Source organism: Papaver somniferum, chromosome 9 (assembly GCF_003573695.1).
Source record: "Papaver somniferum cultivar HN1 chromosome 9, ASM357369v1, whole genome shotgun sequence".
NCBI classification, from domain to species: Eukaryota; Viridiplantae; Streptophyta; class Magnoliopsida; order Ranunculales; family Papaveraceae; genus Papaver; species Papaver somniferum.
The window spans coordinates 51,074,490-51,098,058 of NC_039366.1; the positions used below are offsets into that span (position 1 = coordinate 51,074,490).

The window sequence follows — 23,569 nt, forward strand, 5'->3', positions numbered from 1 at the left end:
AGTATGAAAGTATTTAGAATTGTTGTCTACATCAATGATAAACCTATCTCCTGATTTTTGTTTATAAAATTCAGTTTTGACCTCAAACCAGAATTCTAGTTTTTTGTTAACCTCAAGTTTATCATTTTGTATTCTAGATAAGGGTTCATTCTGAATGGAAAGTAACTAATTTTGCAGAGAATTGACATTAGTATCTATGTCACCAAATTCTATTTTATTCCAAATGGAGAGTCTTTTTCTGGTGATCTTATGTTTCTCATTTAGTTGATGAGCAGGTGAACCTATGATATCTGTGTTCCAAGCAATTTCCAGTTGGTTCTTGAAACTTGCATGCTTAATCCACATAACATAAAATTTAAAAGGTTTCCGCAAATTATGATTATTACTTTCAATGTTCAACATAATTGGACAATGATCAGAACCAGCTTGGACAAGATGATATAATTTATCACTAGGGAATTCATTACACCACTGTTGATTCCCTAAAGCCATGTCTATTCTAGATTTTCTTGTGCCAGTACCCATATTGTTACTAGACCAGGTAAAGTCTCTACCAATATACCCTAAATCCATGAGACCACAATCATTAATTTGTTCTTGAAAAAATTTATCATCTTGAGATATTGTAGAAGTGGCATCTGAACTATGAAGGTGCACATTAAGATCACCAATGACAAGCCAAGGCTGACTAGCAGATTCACTGATTCTATTCATGAATTCCCATTGAATTTTTTTAAGATCAGAATATGTGGAACCATACATGAAAGAAATCTAAACATCTGTTTTAGCTTGATGAAGTTTAGGTACAACATGAATAATATTATTAGAGGCTTCTTGAACTTCACGTTTAATTCTATCTTTCCACATCAAGATAAGGCCACCAGCTAGTCCAACTCTGTCTATGCAAGCATGATTGCAATAATTCAAAGAATTAGCAAATTCAATCATTCTACTTTTGTCAATTTTTGTTTCAGTTAAAAACAGAAAATCTGGATCTTGTTTTTTTATTAAGACAAAGATTTGATGTTTTGTAAACTTTTTTGCTAATCCTTGAACATACCAGGCAAGTAGCTTCATGGTTTGGTTGAGAGATTTAAAATACTTGAAGAAATAAAAAAAGCACAAAGTTTTTTGTGTATACCTGAGAGGAGACTCTGACACAATCATCCATGGGTGCAGATATCATTGCAGTTGGTTCATCCGATTCCATCATTGTGTTGTGTTGTTGATCCAAATTAGTAGTATCTTGTGCCTAAGTAGTTTCAGGAGGTTGAATATGGATGTTGTGAGGGTTCATTAAAGGCTCAGAGTTGAGATTGGAATTTATCATTCTTTTGACATTTCTTGAATCTTATAAATTACCATCTTCAGCTAGTTCTTCCTCCATGTAAGTAGTTGAGCTACTTTTTTCTTTATCCTTATTGGTTTCGCTGTCCTCTTTAAGAAGAGCTTCATATTCAGCAGTAGACAAGGAGTCTAGATAGAGCAAATGAGAAGTATACTCACAATTTTCCTCATCATGGACAATGACAAAATATTTTTGGCAGATGTTCTTCGGCTGCATTTCCCAGTGATATCTGATCCAAACATCTTCATTTGTAAGTGTCGTCCACCATCCTCCTCTGTGGAGGGGTTTATTCAAGTTCACTTCAATTCTGGCTTTAACTGTAGTTCCTGCTTTAGGTCTGCAGTTCTTTGGCTTTGTTGAGATCTTCCTTCCCCTGTAGTTTATGGCTTCATCTATCACAGCTACATTCATATGCTCCAACCTCAAGTATTTGAATTGAATGTTAAAAATTTGCTTATCAAATACATAATCTTTCAGAGGAATGTTGTTGTGAAACTTCTGAACATGAAATAACACTCCATCAATTAGCCAAGGACCATCTGCTATTACTTCATCTGTTTCAGCTTCATTGTTGAGTCTGATAAGCAATAGGTTATGCCCCATGATTCTAATCTCCTTATTCTGATATTTACCGCACAAAGAATTGATTTCTTCCCTTATGATTCTCATCTTCATCTTGGTTTTCTCCTTCAGCTTTCCTAGAATTCTATAAGTCCATTGGTCTGCAGCCTGGTTGATCAATTGAGTTGAACCAACTGTTCTTCTTTGGTTTGCATTTAAATCAATATTTGCATTCCTTAGCTGTCTGGATAATTGATTGATGCGATATCCTTGAGAAGAAGACATACTTTTGCCTGATAGATAGGATTGTTTTCTCTGTATTGGAATTTGGTATAAGAGTTGAGCTTTTCTGATCTTTTTCTCCTTCTTAATATACTCTTGGGTATTGAGGAAGGGTTTGCATATATATGATAAACAAGTAAAGGATTTTTTGTCTTGGGAAACCCTAGATTGAATTGGATATGGGAGTAAAACTAGAATCAGTTTATAACCAAAATTATTTCTGTAATATTGGAGATAATATATTCGGGATTCAGAAAATTTTGGTAACATGGAGATTGTCTGCTTTTCTTTAGGAGCGTTGCTATAATCTCGGAGAATGATTGACCAAAACTTGAGAGCCAAATTTTTTTGAATTTTCTGGTTTGGGTTACTGTTTTGAAAATGTGATTGAAGTTGATGATAACCCAATTGGTAAAACTGCTGAAATTCTTCTTCATAGTGTATATGAGAATTCTTACTTGTATTTTGGAGATGATTTGTTGAAATTTCGCATTTCAATGAATGAAGGAGACCTTCTGAACTACTAATTTGGACCATCAACACAAGGAAGATGGTTAGCACCACTGCTGGCCACATGACTGTTATTTGCCCAACTGCAATCTTCATACTTTTCCACCACTGGTATCCCCATCAAATGATTGATCAGAGATCTGAAAAATTACCAACTCATTAGAAAGGAAGAAAAACTCAGAAACCAAAGATCTAATGTTCTAAAACTGAGAAAAGAAATTAGTGATTTTAAAAATTGGATTCCACAACCATTACTGAAACAGGATTAAAAGGAGATAATTAATCATAAATCAAAGTAAAAGACAGATTAGAAATCAAGCTTTCATGGATTTTCAAAACCGATTTTTGGAGTGAGTTGACTCGGTTATTGCCCGATCCTCAGAGCTCAAGGTTCATCGAATGAAGTTAGGTGTTATAACAACGATGGTCGTCTGGTTTCAATAATGTTATCCTGGTAGGAATCACGAATGTTCCAAGTTAGTATCAATGCAATTGGAGACTGCACTTACCCTGTATTTACATTGAGGCAAGCCTACTATCAACATATCTATAAAGTATGGTCAAATCTAATAGATGTTTGATATTAAAATATGATGGTATAGAGATGGCCAAAATTTGATTTAAAATTAATAATCTAATATGATGTCTAATAATTCCATTAGAAAAAAATAATAATTTTCATACACATTAATTTTTCTCAAAATATGATTCAATGTTGGTTTTAGTTCTTGTTCTTTGTTAAAATTAATAATCAAGGATTAATTTTTCTCCGAAGTTCAAATAACAATTTGTTGTATAAAAATCTTTTTTCAATGAAATTAATAAGATTTATTACTATAAAAACAAACGCATACCGTTTTAAAAATATTTCCATTAATGTTTTTTTTATCCTTTTCTATATTTTTCACTTTTAAAAATCTATTTCGATATTTATTATTTGAACTAGGTTACCAACCAAAGCTTGTTGCTAGGTCACCAACCAAAGCTTTGTAATTTATTCCTAAGATACTCTATTTTTATTTTTGTATATGAAAATTCTCGTTTTTTCCGAAAAAAAATTAAATTAAGAATTATTCTTTAAATATATTATTGTTATATTATTAGATAACGATTATTACTGTAAGTAGATGTATAAAATAATAAATTATTATTTTATCGATTAAGTAATATCTCTTTAAAATAAAAATATTTGGGTGGTCCCAAACCTATTATTTTATAGATGTTTTACTGTAAGTAGTGTTTCGTGGATGACTTCCACTGACGATAAAAGCTTAGCTATGGCATGCAAGAGGTAAAAGCTTAGCTACGAAAAAACAAAAGGTATATATATGATAAGTAGTGCTTCGTGGATGATTTGCACAGACGGTGTAGAAGAATGAATCCGTTGATAGAAAACTGGATGAGCACGGAGAAAATAACGAATTAGATTATGAGGAATAACTAATGACCGGAGAGTCTGTTATTGAGAGTAAGTTGGTACCTTTACAAAATTTATATCATCAAATACAACCATTGTCACAAAACAACAATTGATATCATCTTATTTCTCCGTTCAAATCATCTAATTCCGATATTGTAATAATTATTGTTCTCATCAGGTTTTGAAAATAATGAATCATCTTATACGGGATTCGCACGGATTGAAACGACAATCATGATTACTCTATTGCAGATATTATCATGAGTGTTCTTATTGAAGGGTTCGCATTGGAGTGAACCAAAAAAAAAAAAGAACTTTCCAGTAAACCCGACCCGGATTAATGGCTAGTCCAGTGGGAAAACATATTTACTCGTTAGTCCAAAAAAGTTTTGAAAAGAGTAAAATTACTCTACTAATCCTAACATATAATATTATGTATATTAATACATATATATGTTACTACATATGTAGTATGTAATAACTAGTAGTAATAACATATTACTACTAGTATACTAGTAGTAATATGTAGTATACTACTAGTAACTAGTACTAGTAGTTATATGTTATATATTGATACTACATATTAATATTGATACTACATATTAATATGTAGTATCAATATGTTATGTTCAATATTGTTATGTTATGTATTGATACTACATATCAATATGTATTATGTTATATATTGATATGTAGTATGTTATATATTGATACTACATATTGATATGTAGTATGTTATATATTGATATGTAGTATGTTATGTATTGATACTACATATCAAAAAATTGTTATGTATTGATACTACATGTTACTACTAGTACTATTATACTAGTATATAGTATACTACTAGTATATACTAGTATACTAGTTACTGCTAGTATAATATATTAGTAGTAACTAGTATAGTAAAGTAGTTACCTAATTTACTAGTAATAAATTAGTAAGATATTTTTGTTACTACTAGTATAGTGCATATTAATATGTATTATCACCGTATTGATATTACTAGTATGTAGTAACATACTACTAGTAACATTTACATGTGTTGATACTAATTAGATCTGGAAGAGTGTTTTAGGTATTTTGAAAATACACTTTATAATCTCCACGAAGTTTTTGGACTAGAGAGTAAATAATCTAGTCCAAAAACATGCTTTTGGATTAGGGAGTAAATGTTTTTCACGGGTGGACTAGCCATTAACTGGATCATGAAAAATTGGACTAAACAGTAATTCCTACAAAAAAATACTATCTACAAAAGAAGGTTTATAATATACCGCATGGGATATAAGACCTGGTGGGTAGCACATGTACCAATCTAGCCATATCATTCACGAGTCACGTAAATTAATAGGGGAGAAGGCAGAAATCTTTCTATGTGGGGAAGCAACATAAAACCCAATTTCCGCATAAATTTATGTTTGGGAACCAGTTTGGTGCACAACCATGTTTTACCGTGGCTCTGCCCCTGCACGTAGACATTTTCGATATATATTCAATCTTTGATTCTTTTTAGCTATAATTAAAACCAAATTAAATTCCTTCAAATCAGCTCCCTCTTTGTAATGTGTGCAAATAAAATCACCCGACACCCGCTAACGCAGGAGAACAGTTCACAGGAAACCGTAGATTTACTCAATCTTCCCTTTTAAACCTAGTTTAATTGGGGGCCATGGAATTTTGTTTGCCCCCCAAAATTTTCAGGGATGTAAATATCGCAATATGAATATACTATTTTACCCTTCACTAATTAAAAAATCAGTTTCACTAATTAACTACCCTAATTAAGGCCCTTAGTCTATATACCCTAATTAAATCAAAGATAAAATCAGTTTCTCTTTTCATCTTCATCTTCCTCTCCCCCTTTCTCTTCTCCACGTCCAATTAGAGGGTACGTGAACTTAAACCCACCTCCTATTCGATGTTTTGGTTGTTTTTTGATTGTGTAATCGAGATTGGTAACTGAAAAATAGAAGTTACAGAGTGAGAGTCGTTAGTATCGAAGAAATAATACCCTAACGACTCTTACATTGCATGCTTTTTCTATGAAAAATCATTAACCTGTTAGTGTAAATATTAGGTTGAAGATGACGACTGTAGTTTGACGACCCCAAATCGTTAACCTGTTAGAATAGAGTCGTCGCCATATTAGGTTGAAGATGACGACTGTAGTTTGACGACCCCAAATTAGTGCGTAAAGACTCTGGGTTGAACTTGAACTGCCTTATGTTGGAAAAAACGATAGAGTCGTCAGTAGTATATAACCCCTAGACTAGAGTCGGCAACATTAAAAGAAAAAATACTAACGACTCTGCGTGACCTAGCTGAAAGAGTTGTCAATGTTCATCAAACAACGCTAACGATTTTTCATAACATGTAAAAGTTGCAGGTGAAAGTCGTCAAAATAATCTCAAAAAGGCTGACGACTACAGAGAGTCGTTAGTTTATCCTACACCCGACTATAACGACCCTAACACTGGATGTTTCAATGGTAGCCTTCCTCTATCAACATCTCCTCATCAAACATCCAACCCATATCATTAGTTGAGACAATCTTACCATCAACACAATCATTGTTGTTATTTGAAGCTTCACCAATCTCATTCCCTCCACTTGAATCACTCATTTGTAAAAACCCTAGGTTTTCCTCTCAAAACTCCTCCTCTTCTTCTTCTCAATACATAAAACACATAAAACACATTTTTCACAATTTTTTTTCCTAAAATCAGATTTTAATCTAAATACACTTACCACACTAATCAAACTAATTAATTCATAATACTAATCATATAAGGGCAGTTTTGCCATTTAGAAAATACTTTTTTAAGAGGTGACCCAAATTAGGATTGGGTGACCTTTTTTGTCCCGTAATACATGGCCCCCAGTTAGAAGTTATGGCCCCAATTAAGCTAGGCTTTTAAAGTCAAATCTCATACATTCAATGGTGAACAAAACCACCCTTCCTATTCAGCCTCACGAACTTGACACTCCATTTACATTAAAATTTAATTAATGTGGAGATAGGACAAACCCGAATATCTCTAAACCCATATTAATACCCAACAGATTATGAGGAATGTATGGCCAGAACTCAAATGATCGCTCCTACTTCCGTTACAAACTGTCCAACTACCACCCTACTGCCGATACAAACAGTCCTACTACTACTACTGCTCATGCTACCGGTACAAAATGCCCAACTACTGCTCCTACTCCTATACTCGATACAAACTGGCAAACTGCCTTACCGCTACAACTCCGGCTACCGATACAACCGGCCCTACGGGCACCACTGGTCCTACTACCGATGAAGTCCCTATCTCTTGATCACTACGAGTTATTGGAATTATAGATTCCGATAATTGTTGGTGTTTAGTAAAAATAAAGCTGAGTATATCACTGTTCAGTTTGTCTCGTAGGATCGGATTTCGTTTCATCCTGTTGTAATAACTGACCTATGTGTTCTCCTATCACAAAAACTAGAAGACGAAAATTATTTGGAAACAATGTGGTCCAAGCTCCAACATGGTTAAAGGCTTGAAGCAGTAAGTACCACACTGGCGCCGCGCCCGCACCAAATAGAAATTGCTTGGCGTCGCCTGCCACACCAAATAAGTATGCATCGTGATGTGGCGGAGCGAAGCCACACAACATAAAATTAATAATGCATACCAAATAAAGAATGCATCGCGATGGGATGGGTGAAGCCACGCCATATCAAATTAAAAATGCATTTTCGACTTCGCTCCGCCACGCTAAATCAAAAAGGCATTGCGAAGCCCTGCCACAACAAATCAAAAGATTGGTTAAAAGAAAAAAATGTCTGACGCCAGATGATTTAAAGGCCTAGACAAAAAACGCTTCCACGTTTAACGTTAAGGAAACATTCGAAAGAAGACCTTTTTAAATTTTGTGAAACAAGAATTTTGGTGAAGACATTTGGCAATATATGATTAGTTTAAAAATTATAAACCTAAAATGAAAATTTAACTTAGCGTGTTTGGAATTTTATGGAAGTCTAAATTCAATTTGAAAGTCGAGTTCCTATCATGTTAGAACTCTTTTTTTTCCAAATTAACACATAAAGGGAAAAGAAGAAAAAAAACACATTATTTTTTTTTCGAAAATAAAAGGAATAAAAGGAATAAATAAATAAAATACACGCATATTTCATATCTTTTCTTCGCCTATTTAATGTAGTCGCCCCGTTATACCAAATCATCGTCATGGGGTAAGGGGGCCTAAATCTCGCGCACACCAAATAAAAAGTACATGGCCTACAAGACGGGGGAAGTCCAGCCACCAAGTTAAAAGAAAAAAAATTCTCATTACGTAGCACGGGTACAAATCTAGTATTGATACAAATCCCAAAATCTAAATAACAAGAGAGCCTTATTTATTTCAAATCTAGAGAATCCTAAAAGTTAATGCCAGAATATCACGCGTGGACCCTAATTAATTTTCATTATCCAATAAACATTATAAATGTAGTAGATTGTGTGCCCGTGCTACGTCCGGGCGGATCCGAAAACCATCTACTATAATTTTTTTACTTTCAACCATATTTTTGGTGTGGTGTGATGTGAGTTCGCGTCGCCCTGTCGTGCCTTTTTATTTGGTGTGGAGGGGCTTCGCCACGCCCCGTGGTTTAGGAGTTTTGATTTGGTGTGGCTCGGCTTCGCCTCGCTCCGTCCCAATGCATGCTTAGGATTTTTAATTTAGTGTGGCTCGGTTTCGCCTTGCCCGGTCCCAATGCCTGCTTGGCTCGGATTCTCCTCACCCCGTTAGGAAAAGATGATGAGAACCCTTATTTCCATATTAGGCATTAAATTGCCAGCCACTACGGCTAATTTTGATATAAAACCTAGTATTCTTCAGATGATCCCTATATTCTTAGGAAAAGATGATGAGAACCCTTATTTCCATATTAGGGACTTTGAGGAAATCTGTGGGACAATTAGAATAAAAGACCTTACTGATGAAGTCTTGAAACTTAAGATGTTTCCCTTTTCCTTGAGAGATAAAGCCAAGACCTGGCTGAACAACCTACCATCTGAATCCATTGAAACATGGCAGGAACTTATTGCTGTTTTCTATATGAAATTCTACCCTAAGCATAAAACTGCAGCTGTTAGACAGAAAATTAGTGCTAGTGTGCAACAAGAGGGAGAGTCTCTTTATAGGTTTTTGGAGCGATTCAATGATCTCCTATCTCAGTGTCCTCACCATGGATTTGTTAATATGAAACTCGTACAGATTATTTATGATGGTTTAGACTATTCGACCAAAGCCATGGTTGAGTCTATGTGCGCTGGTGAGTTCACTAGTAAAAATGCTGATGATGCTTTTACCTTCTTAGGAGTTATCGCTGAAAAATCCCAACAGTGAGAATCTTGTGTTGAACCCCCTAAAAGACTCTTGGTCAATAGAAGTAGCACCAATATGGTAGATACGAGTTTTGCGTCAGATGCTAAGTTTGCTGCTTTGTCCAGAAGGTTAGAAGCTTTGGAAATGGGTCAATCTAAAAATAGGTCCCTTGTTGAACCTAATAGAGCCTCTCAAGTCTCTAGTTGTGGAATAGAGCCCGATAACTCATTTTGGGAAGGTCAGGTTAGTGAAGAACAAGCCCATGATGTCTATAACAATGCTAGGTTTGAAAACCGCCAGAAGTTTGACCCCTACTCAGAGACCTACAACCCTGGTTGGAGAAACCATCCTAATTTCTCTTGGTCTAAGGGCCAGAATCAAGGCCAGTCTAGTAATTCTCAGCCTCCCCCAGGTTTTGGTTATACTAAGAACTCTTCAGGTCAGACCCAGAACCCATCTGAGAATAGAATAGCTAGCTTAGAGGAAACCCTTAGTATATTAAGGAAGAGCCGGGAGATGCTATCACAAAGCCAGGAAATGTTAGTAAAAAGCCAGGGTAATTTTCAAGAGGAAACCAAACAGAATTTTAAGAATAGCGCCCAGTCTTTTGCTAAATTAGAGCTTCAAGTCGGCCAAATAGCTAAGTTTATCAATGAGAGAGAAGAAGGAAGGTTCCCTAGTCATACTGATCCTAACCCTAGAGGAGAGAAATCGTACAACCCTTAGGAGTGGAAAGAAAGTTGATAATAAGGTCGACATACCTGAAAGTGAACATGTTGTAGTTCACCCTTATGAGCCAGAAAATGAGGAGACTGATAGAGTCTCTAAAGAGACCAATGAGGGTCATGTTAAGCCCGGCTTTGTTCCCAGAGCCCCGTTTCCCCAGCTGCTAGTTCCGACTAAGAGGGACTCCAACTTTAATGATATATTGGAGGTTTTTAAGCAGGTTAATATCAACCTTCCATTATTAGATGCAATTAGGCAGATTCCCTCTTATGCCAAGTTCCTTAAGGACTTGTGTACGCGAAAGCGTAAGCTCAGTGTCCAGAAGAAAGCCTTCATAGCTAGTCATGTGAGTTCTATTATTCAGAATACCACTACTCCTAAGTATAAAGACCCAGGGTCCCCTACCATTGCTTGTACAATAGGTAAGTATCGTGTTGAGAAAGCTTTGCTTGACTTAGGAGCCAGTGTGAATTTACTTCCATATCATGTGTACCTTAAGCTAGGACTTGGTGAGATGAAACCTACCAAGATGACACTTCAGTTAGCTGATAGGTCCGTTAAAATTCCTCGTGGTGTGATCGAAGATGTTCTCGTAGAGGTTGACAAGTTTATTTATCCAGTGGATTTTTTTATCCTAGATACCCAACCTGTCCCTGACCCAGAGAACCAAATACCAGTGATTTTAGGTCGCCCGTTTTTAGCTACATCCAATACGATCATTAACTGTCGAAATGGTATTATGAATTTGTCTTTTGGTAATATGACTATTGAGCTGAACATTTTTAATATTAGTAAGCTACCCTCTGAACTAGATGACTCGAATATAGAAGAGGTGAACATGATAGGAACATTAGTCGAGGAGTCATTACCAAACACTTTGTTAGAAGATCCATTAGAGAAATGCCTGGCTCACTTTGGGATTGATTTTGATGATAATAATGTAATTAATGAGGTGAATGCTTTGTTAGATTCAACCCTTTTGTTAGATACTAGTAATGGATGGAAACCTAAGTTCGAACCACTACCAGTTTCTAAGTCTACCCTAGTTCCTTCTTTAGAAGAGCCTCCTACGTTGGACCTAAAACCATTGCCAGATACCCTGAAGTATGTGTTTTTAGGCCCGTCTGAGACTTTACCTGTGATTGTTTCTTCCGACTTGGATAGAGATCAGGAAAGTAGGCTAGTAACCGTCCTTAAAAACAACAAGGAAGCTTTAGGGTGGACCATAACAGACATTAAGGGTATAAGCCCTACTGTTTGTATGCATCAGATCTATTTAGAGGAAGACACCAAACCTTCTAGGGAGATGCAACGTCGACTAAACCCCAATATGAAAGAAGTAGTTCGAACTGAGGTTCTTAAGTTATTAGATGCAGGCATTATCTACCCTATTTCAGACAGTAAGTGGGTCAGCCCCGTTCAGGTTGTTCCCAAGAAATCTGGTATTACTGTAGTCCAGAATGATAACAATGAGTTAATCCCGACCCGAGTGACCACGGGTTGGCGTGTTTGTATTGACTATAGGAAATTGAACAAGGTCACTAGGAAGGACCACTTTCCCCTTCCCTTCATCGACCAGATGCTAGAGAGATTAGCTGGACATAGTCACTACTGCTTTTTAAATGGCTACTCTGGATATAATCAGATCGTTATTGCCCCAGAGGACCAGGAGAAAACCACTTTTACCTGTCCCTTTGGTACCTTTGCGTATAGACGCATGCCTTTCGGGCTATGTAATGCCCCTGCGACTTTTCAGCGTTGCATGATGAGCATATTTTCTGACATGGTAGAACGGTTTTTGGAGGTCTTTATGGATGATTTTTCAGTGTTTGGTTCGTCTTTCGATGAGTGCTTGCATCATTTGTCATTAGTTTTGACTAGGCGTAAGGAAAAGAATTTAGTGCTTAATTGGGAGAAATGTCACTTTATGGTTCGTTCAGGAATTGTTCTAGGGCATATCGTATCTTCAAAGGGTATAGAGGTGGATAGAGCCAAAGTTGACCTTATTAAAACTTTACCGGTCCCAAAAACCGTAAGAGATATTAGGTCATTCTTAGGGCATGCTGGTTTTTATCGTCGTTTCATTAAGGATTTTAGCTTGATGTCTAGACCTCTTTGCAATTTGCTTGCAAAAGATGTTAAGTTTGTCTTTGATGATGCTTGTTTAGAGGCTTTTGAGAAGCTTAAGTCATTACTCACTACCGCCCCCATAGTCCAGGCACCCAACTGGAACCTACCCTTTGAGATCATGTGTGATGCTTCAGATTATGCTATTGGTGTTGTGCTAGGTCAGCGAGAAAATAAGTTACTTCATGTGATTTACTATGCTAGCAAAACTTTGAATGATGCCCAGTTGAACTATACCACTACCGAGAAGGAACTATTAGCCATTGTGTTTGCCTTAGACAAGTTTAGACCATATCTCTTAGGTTCTAAGATCATCATATATACTGATCATGCTGCTTTAAAATATCTTTTGTCTAAGAAGGATACTAAATCTAGATTGATTAGGTGGATTCTGTTGTTGCAAGAGTTTTCTCTAGACATTAGAGACAAAAAGGGTGCCGAAAATGTTGTAGCAGATCACTTGTCTAGGCTAGTTGTTAGTTCCCCAGATGATTCCCTTCCTATAAGGGATAGCTTTCCTGATGAACAATTGTTCTTTGTTACCCAATTACCTTGGTATGCAAATATAGTGAACTATCTTGTTACTGGTCGAATGCCCCAACATTGGGGTAAACAAGATCGTTCTAGATTTTTAGCTGAGGTTAAGCACTTCTTTTGGGATGATCCTTATTTGTTTAAGTATTGCCCAGACCAGATTATTAGGAGATGTATACCTGAGAGTGACCAGTCCAGTATTATTTCCTTTTGTCATGATCATGCTTGTGGGGGTCACTTTAGTGCTAAGAAAACTGTTGCTAAAATATTGCAGTGTGGATTCTATTAGCCTTCGTTGTTTAAAGACTCCCACAGTCACTGCGTTACTTGTGAACGATGCCAGAAATTAGGAACCATTTCCCGTAGGAACATGATGCCCTTGAACCTTATTTTAATTGTTGAGGTCTTTGATGTGTGGGGTATTGACTTTATGGGTCCGTTTCCTAATTCTTTTGGTAACCTATACATCCTTGTCGCCGTAGACTATGTCTCTAAGTGGATTGAGGCGGTTGCGTGTAAAACCAATGACCATAGGGTTGTGATTGAGTTCTTGAAAAATAATATACTTACACGTTTTGGTACACCGCGAGCTATAATTAGTGATGGAGGGTCGCACTTTTGTAATGGGATTTTTAGGCTTCTGATGAAGAAATATGGTATTACACATAAGGTAGCTACCCCGTATCATCCACAGACTAGTGGTCAGGTAGAGGTTTCCAATAGGGAGATAAAACGTATATTAGAGAAAACAGTTAATCCTAATCGGAAAGACTGGTCGTCTAGGCTTACTGATGCCTTATGAGCTTACCGTACTGCGTTTAAGACCCCCATTGGAATGTCGCTTTATCGGCTTGTTTATGGCAAGGCATGTCACTTACCTGTTGAGTTAGAACACGGAGCTTATTGGGCTGTTAAGCAACTAAATTTTTCACTTGACAAGGCAGGAGCCCATAGGAAACTCCAGCTCAATGAGTTGGACGAGATTCGTATAGATGCTTACGATAGTGCGAAGGAGTATAAGAACAAAATGAAACTTGTGCATGATAGGAACATATTACGGAAGTCATTTTCTCCAGGTCAAAAAGTTCTTCTGTATGACACTTGTTTGCATCTATTCCCCGGGAAACTGCGCTCTCGGTGGACAGGTCCTTTTGTGGTCCGTACTGTTTTTCCTCATGGCACTATTGAGATTGAGACATTAGATGGTACTAGTTCTTCAAAGGTTAACGGTCAGAGATTGAAGCCCTTTTTAGAGCCTTTTCCTACAGATGATGTTGAGGAGGTCCCTCTGGAGGACCCTGTTTACCCTTGATTGACCATCGAGGCGATTTGTATGTTGTATAATTTTTGTATTCAGTTTTTGGTTTCACTTCACTCAGGTACTATCTTTCCGAACTCTCTCTTTACTATTTCCTCATGTTACTTATATTTTTGGTATTGTTCTTTCATGCGAAACATTGAGGACAATGTTAGATTTAAGTTTGGGGGTATGGGAGAAACTTTTTAGTTGCACTTTTGAAACTTCTAGCGTCACATGGTATCCGGTTAGCTAAGTTTACATACTGTTTCTCACCGAAAAGATAGAAATTGGAATGCTAGAGATAACAACTTATTGAGACATTAGAGAAAAAAACATTGAGATCCTTGAAATTCAGGAGAGAACTTGTTCTTTTTAGAGGGTAACCGTGATGGACCTAACCATACATGATGGAAAGGCAAGTAGGTCAGGAAATGCCAGAAAGACAAAGAAACCTCACAATGTAGTCTTAGTTACTGGATTGCGACTCTCTCTCAGTAGAAACTTATCATCATCAACAAGCGGAGCGACATCAAAATCTATGAGGAAAGTGAAAACGTTTTAGGTTTAGAAACAACAATAGAAGAGAATAATTCAAAAATCAAAGTTGAAGTTATAAGAGCAAATAATATAAGTTGTTAGAATCCATGATACCAAGACATCACAAGTTGCGAAGATCCAAGTTTTGAAAGTCCTTCTCTCATAGCCATGTAAATTTTTGTCTTGTAACATTATATCAAAAAAAAGATGAAAAAAAAAAATGAAACATCATTACGTTCTTTTTGTTCAATAAGGCCATAGGGAAGAAGAAATTTATAAGTCAAGCAAGAAATCGAAGAGAAGAGTTAATTGTCAAGGTTCTATGAGGTTCGACAGTTTATCATCAACAGTTGAAGACCGAAGAAGGCGTTGTTTCTACTGGGCACTGTGAGAGAGTCGAAGAAAGATGCATTTTGGTTGCTTTGTTAGTCTGCTTTCAATCTGACACAAGATCTTTCTAGCACTGGTTTAACTCATCACACGTAATTAGTCCAGCTGTGTAGCAGATGTCCCTCTCATTTTTATCTCTCTCCTAATCTTATCCAGCTGTAAAGCAGCGGACGCATCTTACAATGTTTATCTAGCTGTATAGCGGATATCTCTTTATCTAGCAGTCGTGTGGATGTGTCTCCCCTTCTCTTCAGTTAGCTTTAGAGCTGACACCTTTAATTTCTCTGGCATTCTAGTTACTTGGAGATAGGTTGAGAATATGTATGTCCTCATAGCTCTTTGGATACTTGTGACCAATTAGGAGTAAAGGTTTTGTGGGTACACCTCTGGTAAACCCTCCGGAGACAACACTCCGCCACTAGGGCCACCTAGTGGTTTAACGGCTTATTGCACGTGCTAAGTGTAGTCATTTTATTTTAGATTAGATTTGCTCGAGGACTAGCAAATAATAAGTTTGGTGTATTTGATAGACGCATTTATGTGTCTAATATATCTCAATTGTATATAGTGTTAGTGCTCGATTTTGTACTTAATTGGTTATTTTATTTATTTGTAGGTGTTTTTGAAAAAATAAGGCTTTTGCGGCGAAATTGGCTAAAAAAATGGTTTTTGCGCCCGTGGGAGAAAATTACTATACGGACTCTCACTTTGGATAAGGGGTAACCTAATTACTAAGGGGTGACCCATTTCCAGGCATCTGCTAAAGGGAAACCGGAACTGGATAAGGGGAGGTCATCTTCATAATTCAAATACAAGTTTTCGCGGGAAAGGACTATGCAGCGTCTGACAGATTTGGAGATCGAATTTCGGACGTGATTTTAGGAGATTCAATTGTTGTATTTGGTATGTATGGAATCTACATGACTAAACAGGCCTAGTACAATCAATTGGACCCAACCAATTGGGCTGGAATGGCCGGGAGAAGTAATCAAAGTCCTAACAGGACACGGTGTTCTGTTTTGAGTTTCAAAGATTGGTGAGAGATTTTTGGGGGATTTTCTACGCTGTACAACCATGTATTTAGTCGAGTTCAAGTCAGAGAAGATTTTGGGAGCAATAGAATAGACAACAGACGCATACAAAGATCGACAGATGGAATTATTGTTCAAACTGCACGTGAAGAATAAGAGATTTATTCTCGAATTTGATCGAGTTTCTAGGGAATCTGAAGGCTATATATAGTTGGGTTTTTGTCATAGAAGGGTTAGAAAACCCTTAGGAGAGAATTGGGTGTAGAGGAGAGCCGAGGAGAAGCGATTACAGAGAGTTACAGTGCTGCTGCTGTTGTTGTTCGAGGAGGAAGAAGAAGAGGAAGAACAGACCTGCTAAGGCAGTCGTTCCTCAATAGTCTTAAAACCAGAAACGAGTGTCGTAGTTCAACTACGCTAGATATGTATTGTTTATAAACGGCATTACTCATCTTTGTAACAGTGACGCTGTAACGTTTATACAGCGTTGCAAACTTCTCTTTATCACCATATTCATCAATAAAAACACCTATTAAGCAATTTTGAGCAAGTTTTTGATATGAGGAGCTAAACCCCTTAGCCAAGGCGACGGAGGAAGCCATTGGTCCTTATTTATGGTATAATTCTAACTTTATTATTTATTTGCAATATTATTATTTGATTATTTGCATGGAATTGAATTTGAAATATTAGTTTTTATTGAATAGTTGTGAATTATTTTGATGAAGCATGCTGGGGTTTAAAAACTTTTGATGTTTTATACTTTGTGATTACAATTATTACTTCAAAAATATACAAAAAGGCATAATATTAGAATCACTCTAAAAGAAAAATTGCATGAATATTAATTATTAGAATTTATCAAATAATGGGTCAATGGTGGAATCCAAGTCTTGGTGTTTTTCCCTAAAGTTTTCAAACAAATTTATTTGGCTGTTTAAATTTAAATCTAAAAAATTGTTTTCTTCACAAGTCTGAAAAGACCCTGTTTACCACTATCTCTACAACTAGAATCAATTTTGATAAACCATCATCCAGCATCAACATCAAAACTGTAAACTAAAACTTGTACTTTTACTGTCCTTAAGGGTGATAGTTTTGGTGAACAATTATTGTGAAATCCTAAACCAACAAATGTTACCCTACCCTAGTTGCCACTGTAAATGAAATTGGAGTTTTAGACAGGAATAGTTCATGGAGCAGGATCTAATAATACATCTCCTACCTTCCTAGGGATGATTACCAAGGTCCCTTAAGGGAAAGAATGAGACATAAAATTAGTGAAACTCAGATATGATTTTGAGGTTCAGTTTTTGTTTTCGCTTTATAGTGGATTTTTCTTCAACTTTTTTTTTATCTCAAATAGTAATTGAATTGAACCTTTGGAATTTGTTCACGTCAATTTATAGGTATTTCTATGTAAGCTTGTAATGGCCAGGAGCAAGATACTCAGAAGGGACGAAAATGCATGCTAATACTAAGTACCGACTGTAGTACACAATAAGATGAATGCATATTATAGGTTATGATGTGGCTTATATGCACAGACAGATAAAAGCCACATCCGTTACTTACCTTACCTTGCTCCCACCATGGCCAGAACTGATTGCAAAGAAATCAGAAAGAGGACCAAATGATGTCAGTGAAGAAGCTCTCACATTCCTGCAATCAATAAATTTGACATCCATTCATAATCAAAATTTGTTGCATATGAATTAATCAAAATACACAACAAACTACGTTAACATAAAATAAAAACAGATTATGCAATGAGGCTTACCTTAGGTTTTGGTACTAAACTGTTACTTTTTATTGATATTGATTCCAAGGACCTTCCCGCCTTTGAGAATTAGCTGAAAAACTCATGAACAACCCAGTACCTGCAAGATAAGCACACTATACACTTCACACATCAGACAGATTAAGACCTCAAAGTTTTAATGGGAAAACTCTGTTGGTAAATTGAAAAACAAAAGCTGCATGTATTCTGGTCATTCAGGCATATAAACAAACAGTTCATATGCATTGGGAGTTGTTGATTGGGAAGACTCTGTTGGTAGTCTTCTTGTTCCTTATTTGTTCATACAAAAACCCTAATCCACAGCATCACCTAAATCATACCCGTCTTAAATCCTTAGTTGAAAAGAGAATACAATCAGAGAAAACTTTGTTAATTTCGGGTCTAACTCAAATCCATGAGAAACTCGTTCTGCATCTACGTTCGCTCCTCAAACCCTTGGAAGATTCCAAATCGCACAAACCCATCTCTGACTCCATGAAATCCACACAAATCAGTGACACCAACAATGTACTCTTCCTCTAAAATAGCGTTTAGGTTTAAGATGAACGAATAGGGTCTTAAGATCAAAATATGGTTGTGAGAAGAGAAAAGAAATAGAAGGATCATGGAGACACAGAAAAGATTTTGCTTTTTAGGATTTTTCCGCGATAATGGGAAAATTGTTTGGAATGAAAAAAGATGGAGAAGTCTTCGGAGATTTTTTAATTTTTTTGGCCGAAAAATTTCTTTGTTTTGTTAACAAAAGTGAGTAAGAGTGAAACGGAGCAATTCTGTGAGAAGGTGACGATCACCGTTCAACGTGGAACATAAGGAATTTAGGATTTTAAAGAAATTAGATTCCTCATCAGTCCATCAAACAACAATACAGAAGATGAAAATGCGTAGTTCCTTAATGAAAATAATCATGGCTTTTATGCTTTTTGCTTGTTGGTGGTTTCTCAGCTGAAGCAGCAGGAAGGATTAATGGTTAGTATATATATTTGTATTAAGAATTTCATATTTTAGTTTCTCCCAAATCAATACCTTTTTTTTCTCTAAATAGTAAACAAGTGTGATATCCATTGGGGCGATTTCTTTTTTTCTTTTTTGTTCTTGAAATGTTGGGAAAGATATGTAAAACGTGATTAATGACAATTATTTGTGTCGTTATGCAGATGGTGCAGCAACAACAGCAATACAAACAGACAAGATCAAGGGTTCCTGTTTTCTCCAACCAGATAGATGCCCAAGTGCGAAGGATTGTGATAGTTGCTGCACATCATTGGGTTACAACCCAGGCAGGGCGGTGTTTAATTTATGTTGTTGTGTCTAGAAAATTAGTCATGAAGGTTTAATTCGATGACTTCATACTTTGCAAATAAGTATTTGGAGTTGAAAAAGAAATAAAACTTACTTTGATGAATGAATAATGATTGAACTGGTTTATTCTCTATGTGGATCATATTTTGATGAATTTTATACTCCCTCTGTTTTTTTTAATAGGCTGGTTTTGTTTTTAGAGAAAATTAAGGAAATTAAAAGAACTAATCATTGAAAGTGGTCCTCATGACACTTGTCAATAAAAGAAGTGAAGTAAAATGGTTCCCATAACACTTGTCAGCAAAAGAAGTATAGTGAAATGGTCCACATGACACTTGTCATCAAAAGAAGTTAAGAGAAAAAGTGGTCCCAAAAAACTAAAATAACATTTGACTTTCCCAATTAGGAAACCAGCCTATTTTTTTGAAACATTTATTTTAGGAAACCAGCCTATTAAAAATGAACATAGGGAGTATCATTTTCAACATAAATGATTTTCCCCCCTAAAAGTTAGAGTGAAATGGACTGAGTCAGTACTGAATCATATCACTGGGTCATTAAATCATATTCTACCCACAAACCAAAATTTAAATTTCAATCTTGAAAATAAAGCTTTCAGTCAGAAAATGGTGAAATCACAACAAATATGAATTAGGCTTATGCCAAGGTGCAAGCCCTTGTAAATTGATACCAATCCCAAAATCTAAATGGACAGACTTATTTATTATAGCCAATCAATTTACTCTGAAATCTTGAGAATAAGTTAATGCCACAGATGTGACTCATCTGCAATTTGTGGATGATCTTATAGTATTTCTTGATGATGATGTTGAGCAGGTCAAAAATTTAAAGCATGTTCTGTTAGCTTTTGAGTTGATTTCTGGCCTCAAAGTTAATTACAGTAACAGTGCATTGGTAGCAGTGGGTGATGCAGAAAATGTGGTTGAAAGTGCAGACTCTTTTGGTTGTCCCATTGCTTCGTTTCCAATGAAGTATCTTGGGATTCCTTTGGGAAGTAAGTCTAAGTCCGTTGGAGTATGGGATGTGATATTACAGAAATTTCAAAAGAATTTGTGTGTATGGCAAAGGAAATATCTTTCGAAAGGGGGCAGACTAATGCTAATTCAGAGTGTACTTTGTAATTTGCCCATCTACTATCTATCATTATTTCAGATTCCGGACGCGGTAGAAAAGCAGATGGAAAGAATTATGCGTCAGTTCCTATGGGGTACTTTGCATCAGAAACCTAAAAAAGGATGGGTAGGCTGGAAAAAATTAAAATTGCCGAAAGAATGAGGGGGAGTGGGAATAAAGAAATTGCGACTCATGAACAAGGCCTTGCATGCCAAGTGGATCTGGAGATACGGAAATGAAGAACATGCTTTGTGGAAGAAAGTGGTAAATCACAAATTTTGCGGTAATGTTAGAGCTTTCTTTCCTAACTCAACAAAGAAACCGGTAGGTAAGAGTTTATGGGCTGGCATACTTAAGAGTTGTGAAGAGGTGAGACAAAATACAACTTTGAAGGTTAATTCGGGAGATGGAGTTCTTTTTTGGAAAGATAATTGGTTGAATGGACAAACATTGCAGTCGTTATTTCCAAATTTGTACAGAATTAGTAGGATGCAAGATGCTACAATTGATGATATGACGGTTATCAACAACGGGGATAGAAATTGGAATATGGCGTTTTGCAGAAATCTGAAAGAAGATGAAATTGCAGAGGTGGCACATCTACTCAATCTGATTTCTTCTTTTAACTTTGGTAATGTTAGTGGAGATCAGCGTATTTGGCAGCAAGGTGCACATGTTTTTTTCGGTTGCTGAATGTTATGGGGCGTTGGAAACTGATGGTTTGGTGCTATTTCCATACAAATGCTTATGGATCCCAAAAATTCCACAAAAGGTAATCTTTTTTGTTTGGAATTTATGTTATAATGCTGCCCCTACGTTGGATACTTACAGGAATTCGATTCTGGTTAATGGTTGTTTACTTTGTAAGAAATATCCAGAGTCGAATCACCATTTGTTCTTAAATTGTGAAACCACCAGAGCCATATGACTTTTCTTTCTGCATAGTTATAATTTACAATGGGTTTTCCAAAAATCTGTTCGTGATAGGATTTGGGAATAGAAGAGGAGAAAAAATTCAAACTCTAGTACCAGAAGAAACGTATGGGATGTCATTCCTTTTGCAATTTGGTGGGCTGTATGGATCGAGAGGAATGAAAGGCATTTCAATGGGAAGTATAAAACTTTGGATGAAATCATTCAGGGGGTCAAAATGTTTATCTACAACTGGTGTATTGGCACCCAAATCTTCCAAGGTATACACTTGAAAGATGTTTTGTACAATTGGAAAGAAATAATGTCGTAATCTGTAACCTGTTCTGTTCTGTTTTGGTTTTGTTTTCTTCTTTTTTTGGTTTCGTAAGCTCTACTATGATTGAGCTGCTTCTGTACTCATTCCATCATTTCTCTACTTCTTGGTATAGAATTGATCTTTTAATCTATTTAGCGTTTTTTGAGTCAAAAAAAAATGTCCCGCATGGACCCGAGTTAGATTTTGATTACCAAAAGACCATTATAAATGCATTCCTCATCAGTCATTCAAACAACAATACTTTTTTTTTACTCGGTCAATAAACGGTCTATTATGAGCAAAAAATGTAACCAACAAGATTACAAAAGGAGCCTGAATGCCCCGGAACCCCATAAACCAAAGGGGTGCAAGAAAAGGAAAAACTTCAGTTTATGGGCAACAAACCCAGAGAGCTAGAAAACAAAAAAACAAAACAAAAAAGGTTTTAACATGAGCTTCAAGGTTCCCTCCGACTGCAACAAGAAGGCTGCCAAACACCCATCTGCTCTAGAATTCAGTATCGATGCTCCCAAACTTCAATTAACTTCAATGTTTCAAAAGCTGCACAAATAAGCGTAAAAAAGACCTGAAAACAAGGCCAGCTAGTTGATTATCGCGCCTGCAACCTTCAGTTGAGCTTCAAAGAACTCTGACGTCATAATAAACTTCAAATTGTAGCAAAATACTTCCACTTCCATCTGAATCGAAAGATTGTAAACTTCAAGGTTGCAAAACATTAAGCAAAGCTCACTGTCTGCATACATCTTGTAAACTTCTATTGAGTTCGAAATCCCAGAACTCAAATTTGCATTGTCAATCTTCAAAACATGCCATAAAGCAAAATTGCTAATAGCCACCAGAAGAAAAGCCCCGAAATCTTCAAAAAAAGCCCAACAACAAGCAAAGCTCACTGCTCTCAGAAGTGTGAAGCAGCAAAACACAAAAAATAAAAATGGGTATGTATATAGTTCCTCAATGAAGATATTCATGGCTCTCGGCTTATGTTTATAACAGTGGGGCCGAGATCGGCTTGGTTTTGGGGATCACTAAAGTCCAGAACCGGGTCGTGAAATAGTAAATAGCATGGCCCCCAATCCTACTGTTTTTAATAATGGCCGATTTACTGTTGATTTGATTAATGTTAATTGTAGTGATTAACTAAATATCAAAGGCTATAATCAAGCTTAGTTGCTTAGCACATTCGTGATTCCTACCAGAGAGATGACCAAAATTAATGTTTGAAACTTTCTTAAGAAAATGTTTATGATGAAATTGATTCTTACTCGGAAAGTATATCTTGGTATAGCTTAATTTTGCATTTTGAGAATATCAATGCCTCTCCACAGATTAACCGAATCGAAAGTATATCTTGGTAATAAGATTAACCTCTAATTAGTGTCAAGCGTAACGTAGTTTTCAGGATAGGTCTCATGATTTTTAGCTTGATAAGTCTCGTAAAAATATTTCAATATAAATAATATGACGAATATCCAGGTGTTTTCATTGATATTGTCCGGTTCATGTAATTGATTAAACGTGAACATCACATGTCAAAGATGGAAGTCAAAGTATCAGGTGACTTGAAGTGGATGTTGTTGAACGTTTTTATGTAACAAAATTAAGTTGAACCGTGGTTTGAATAAAATTTGAATTATTTTCTTGAAATAAACAAATGAACAATTCCAGTATTTGCTTTAATAAATTATTCAAAAGAAATTTTTTATTTTTACAAATTTTAAAGAAAAATTTATAAATTTTAATAAAGCATTCAAGAAGATCTATTTCGAAGAGAAAAATAATATGATATATATAAAAATTTAAAATTATCACAACAATAGTAAGGTAAATAATTAGGTGGATAATGCAAAAGCTATTGAAGTTGTTCAAGTAGTTGTTAATGTCTTTCACACGGCCAAAAACCTGGTGCCCATGAATATGATACAATTAAGAATAGAAACTGGAGCTATAACACACCTA

The 23,569-nt window shown here is 36.0% G+C and overlaps 1 protein-coding gene across 4 annotated transcripts; it reads right to left on the reverse strand.

Annotated features, from left to right (window-relative positions):
- Positions 1–633: 633 nt before the first annotated feature.
- On the reverse strand, positions 634–18,615 carry LOC113309507. Of its 4 annotated transcripts, none has more exons than XR_003340633.1 (5): positions 18,252–18,615; positions 17,911–18,010; positions 17,711–17,792; positions 1,142–2,841; positions 634–899 (listed from the first exon to the last, which is right to left on the reverse strand). XR_003340633.1 is itself a non-coding variant. In XM_026557933.1 (4 exons), exon 4 carries the CDS (start codon positions 2,795–2,797, stop codon positions 1,352–1,354), a length of 1,446 nt encoding a protein of 481 aa, XP_026413718.1. In that variant the 5' UTR covers positions 2,798–2,841; positions 17,711–17,792; positions 17,911–18,010; positions 18,252–18,615; the 3' UTR covers positions 1,036–1,351. The 4 variants fall into 4 exon arrangements, 1 of the variants encoding a protein (XP_026413718.1); XR_003340635.1 differs by having other exon boundaries at positions 17,706–17,792; XM_026557933.1 differs by lacking the exon at positions 634–899 and having other exon boundaries at positions 1,036–2,841.
- Positions 18,616–23,569: the final 4,954 nt, after the last annotated feature.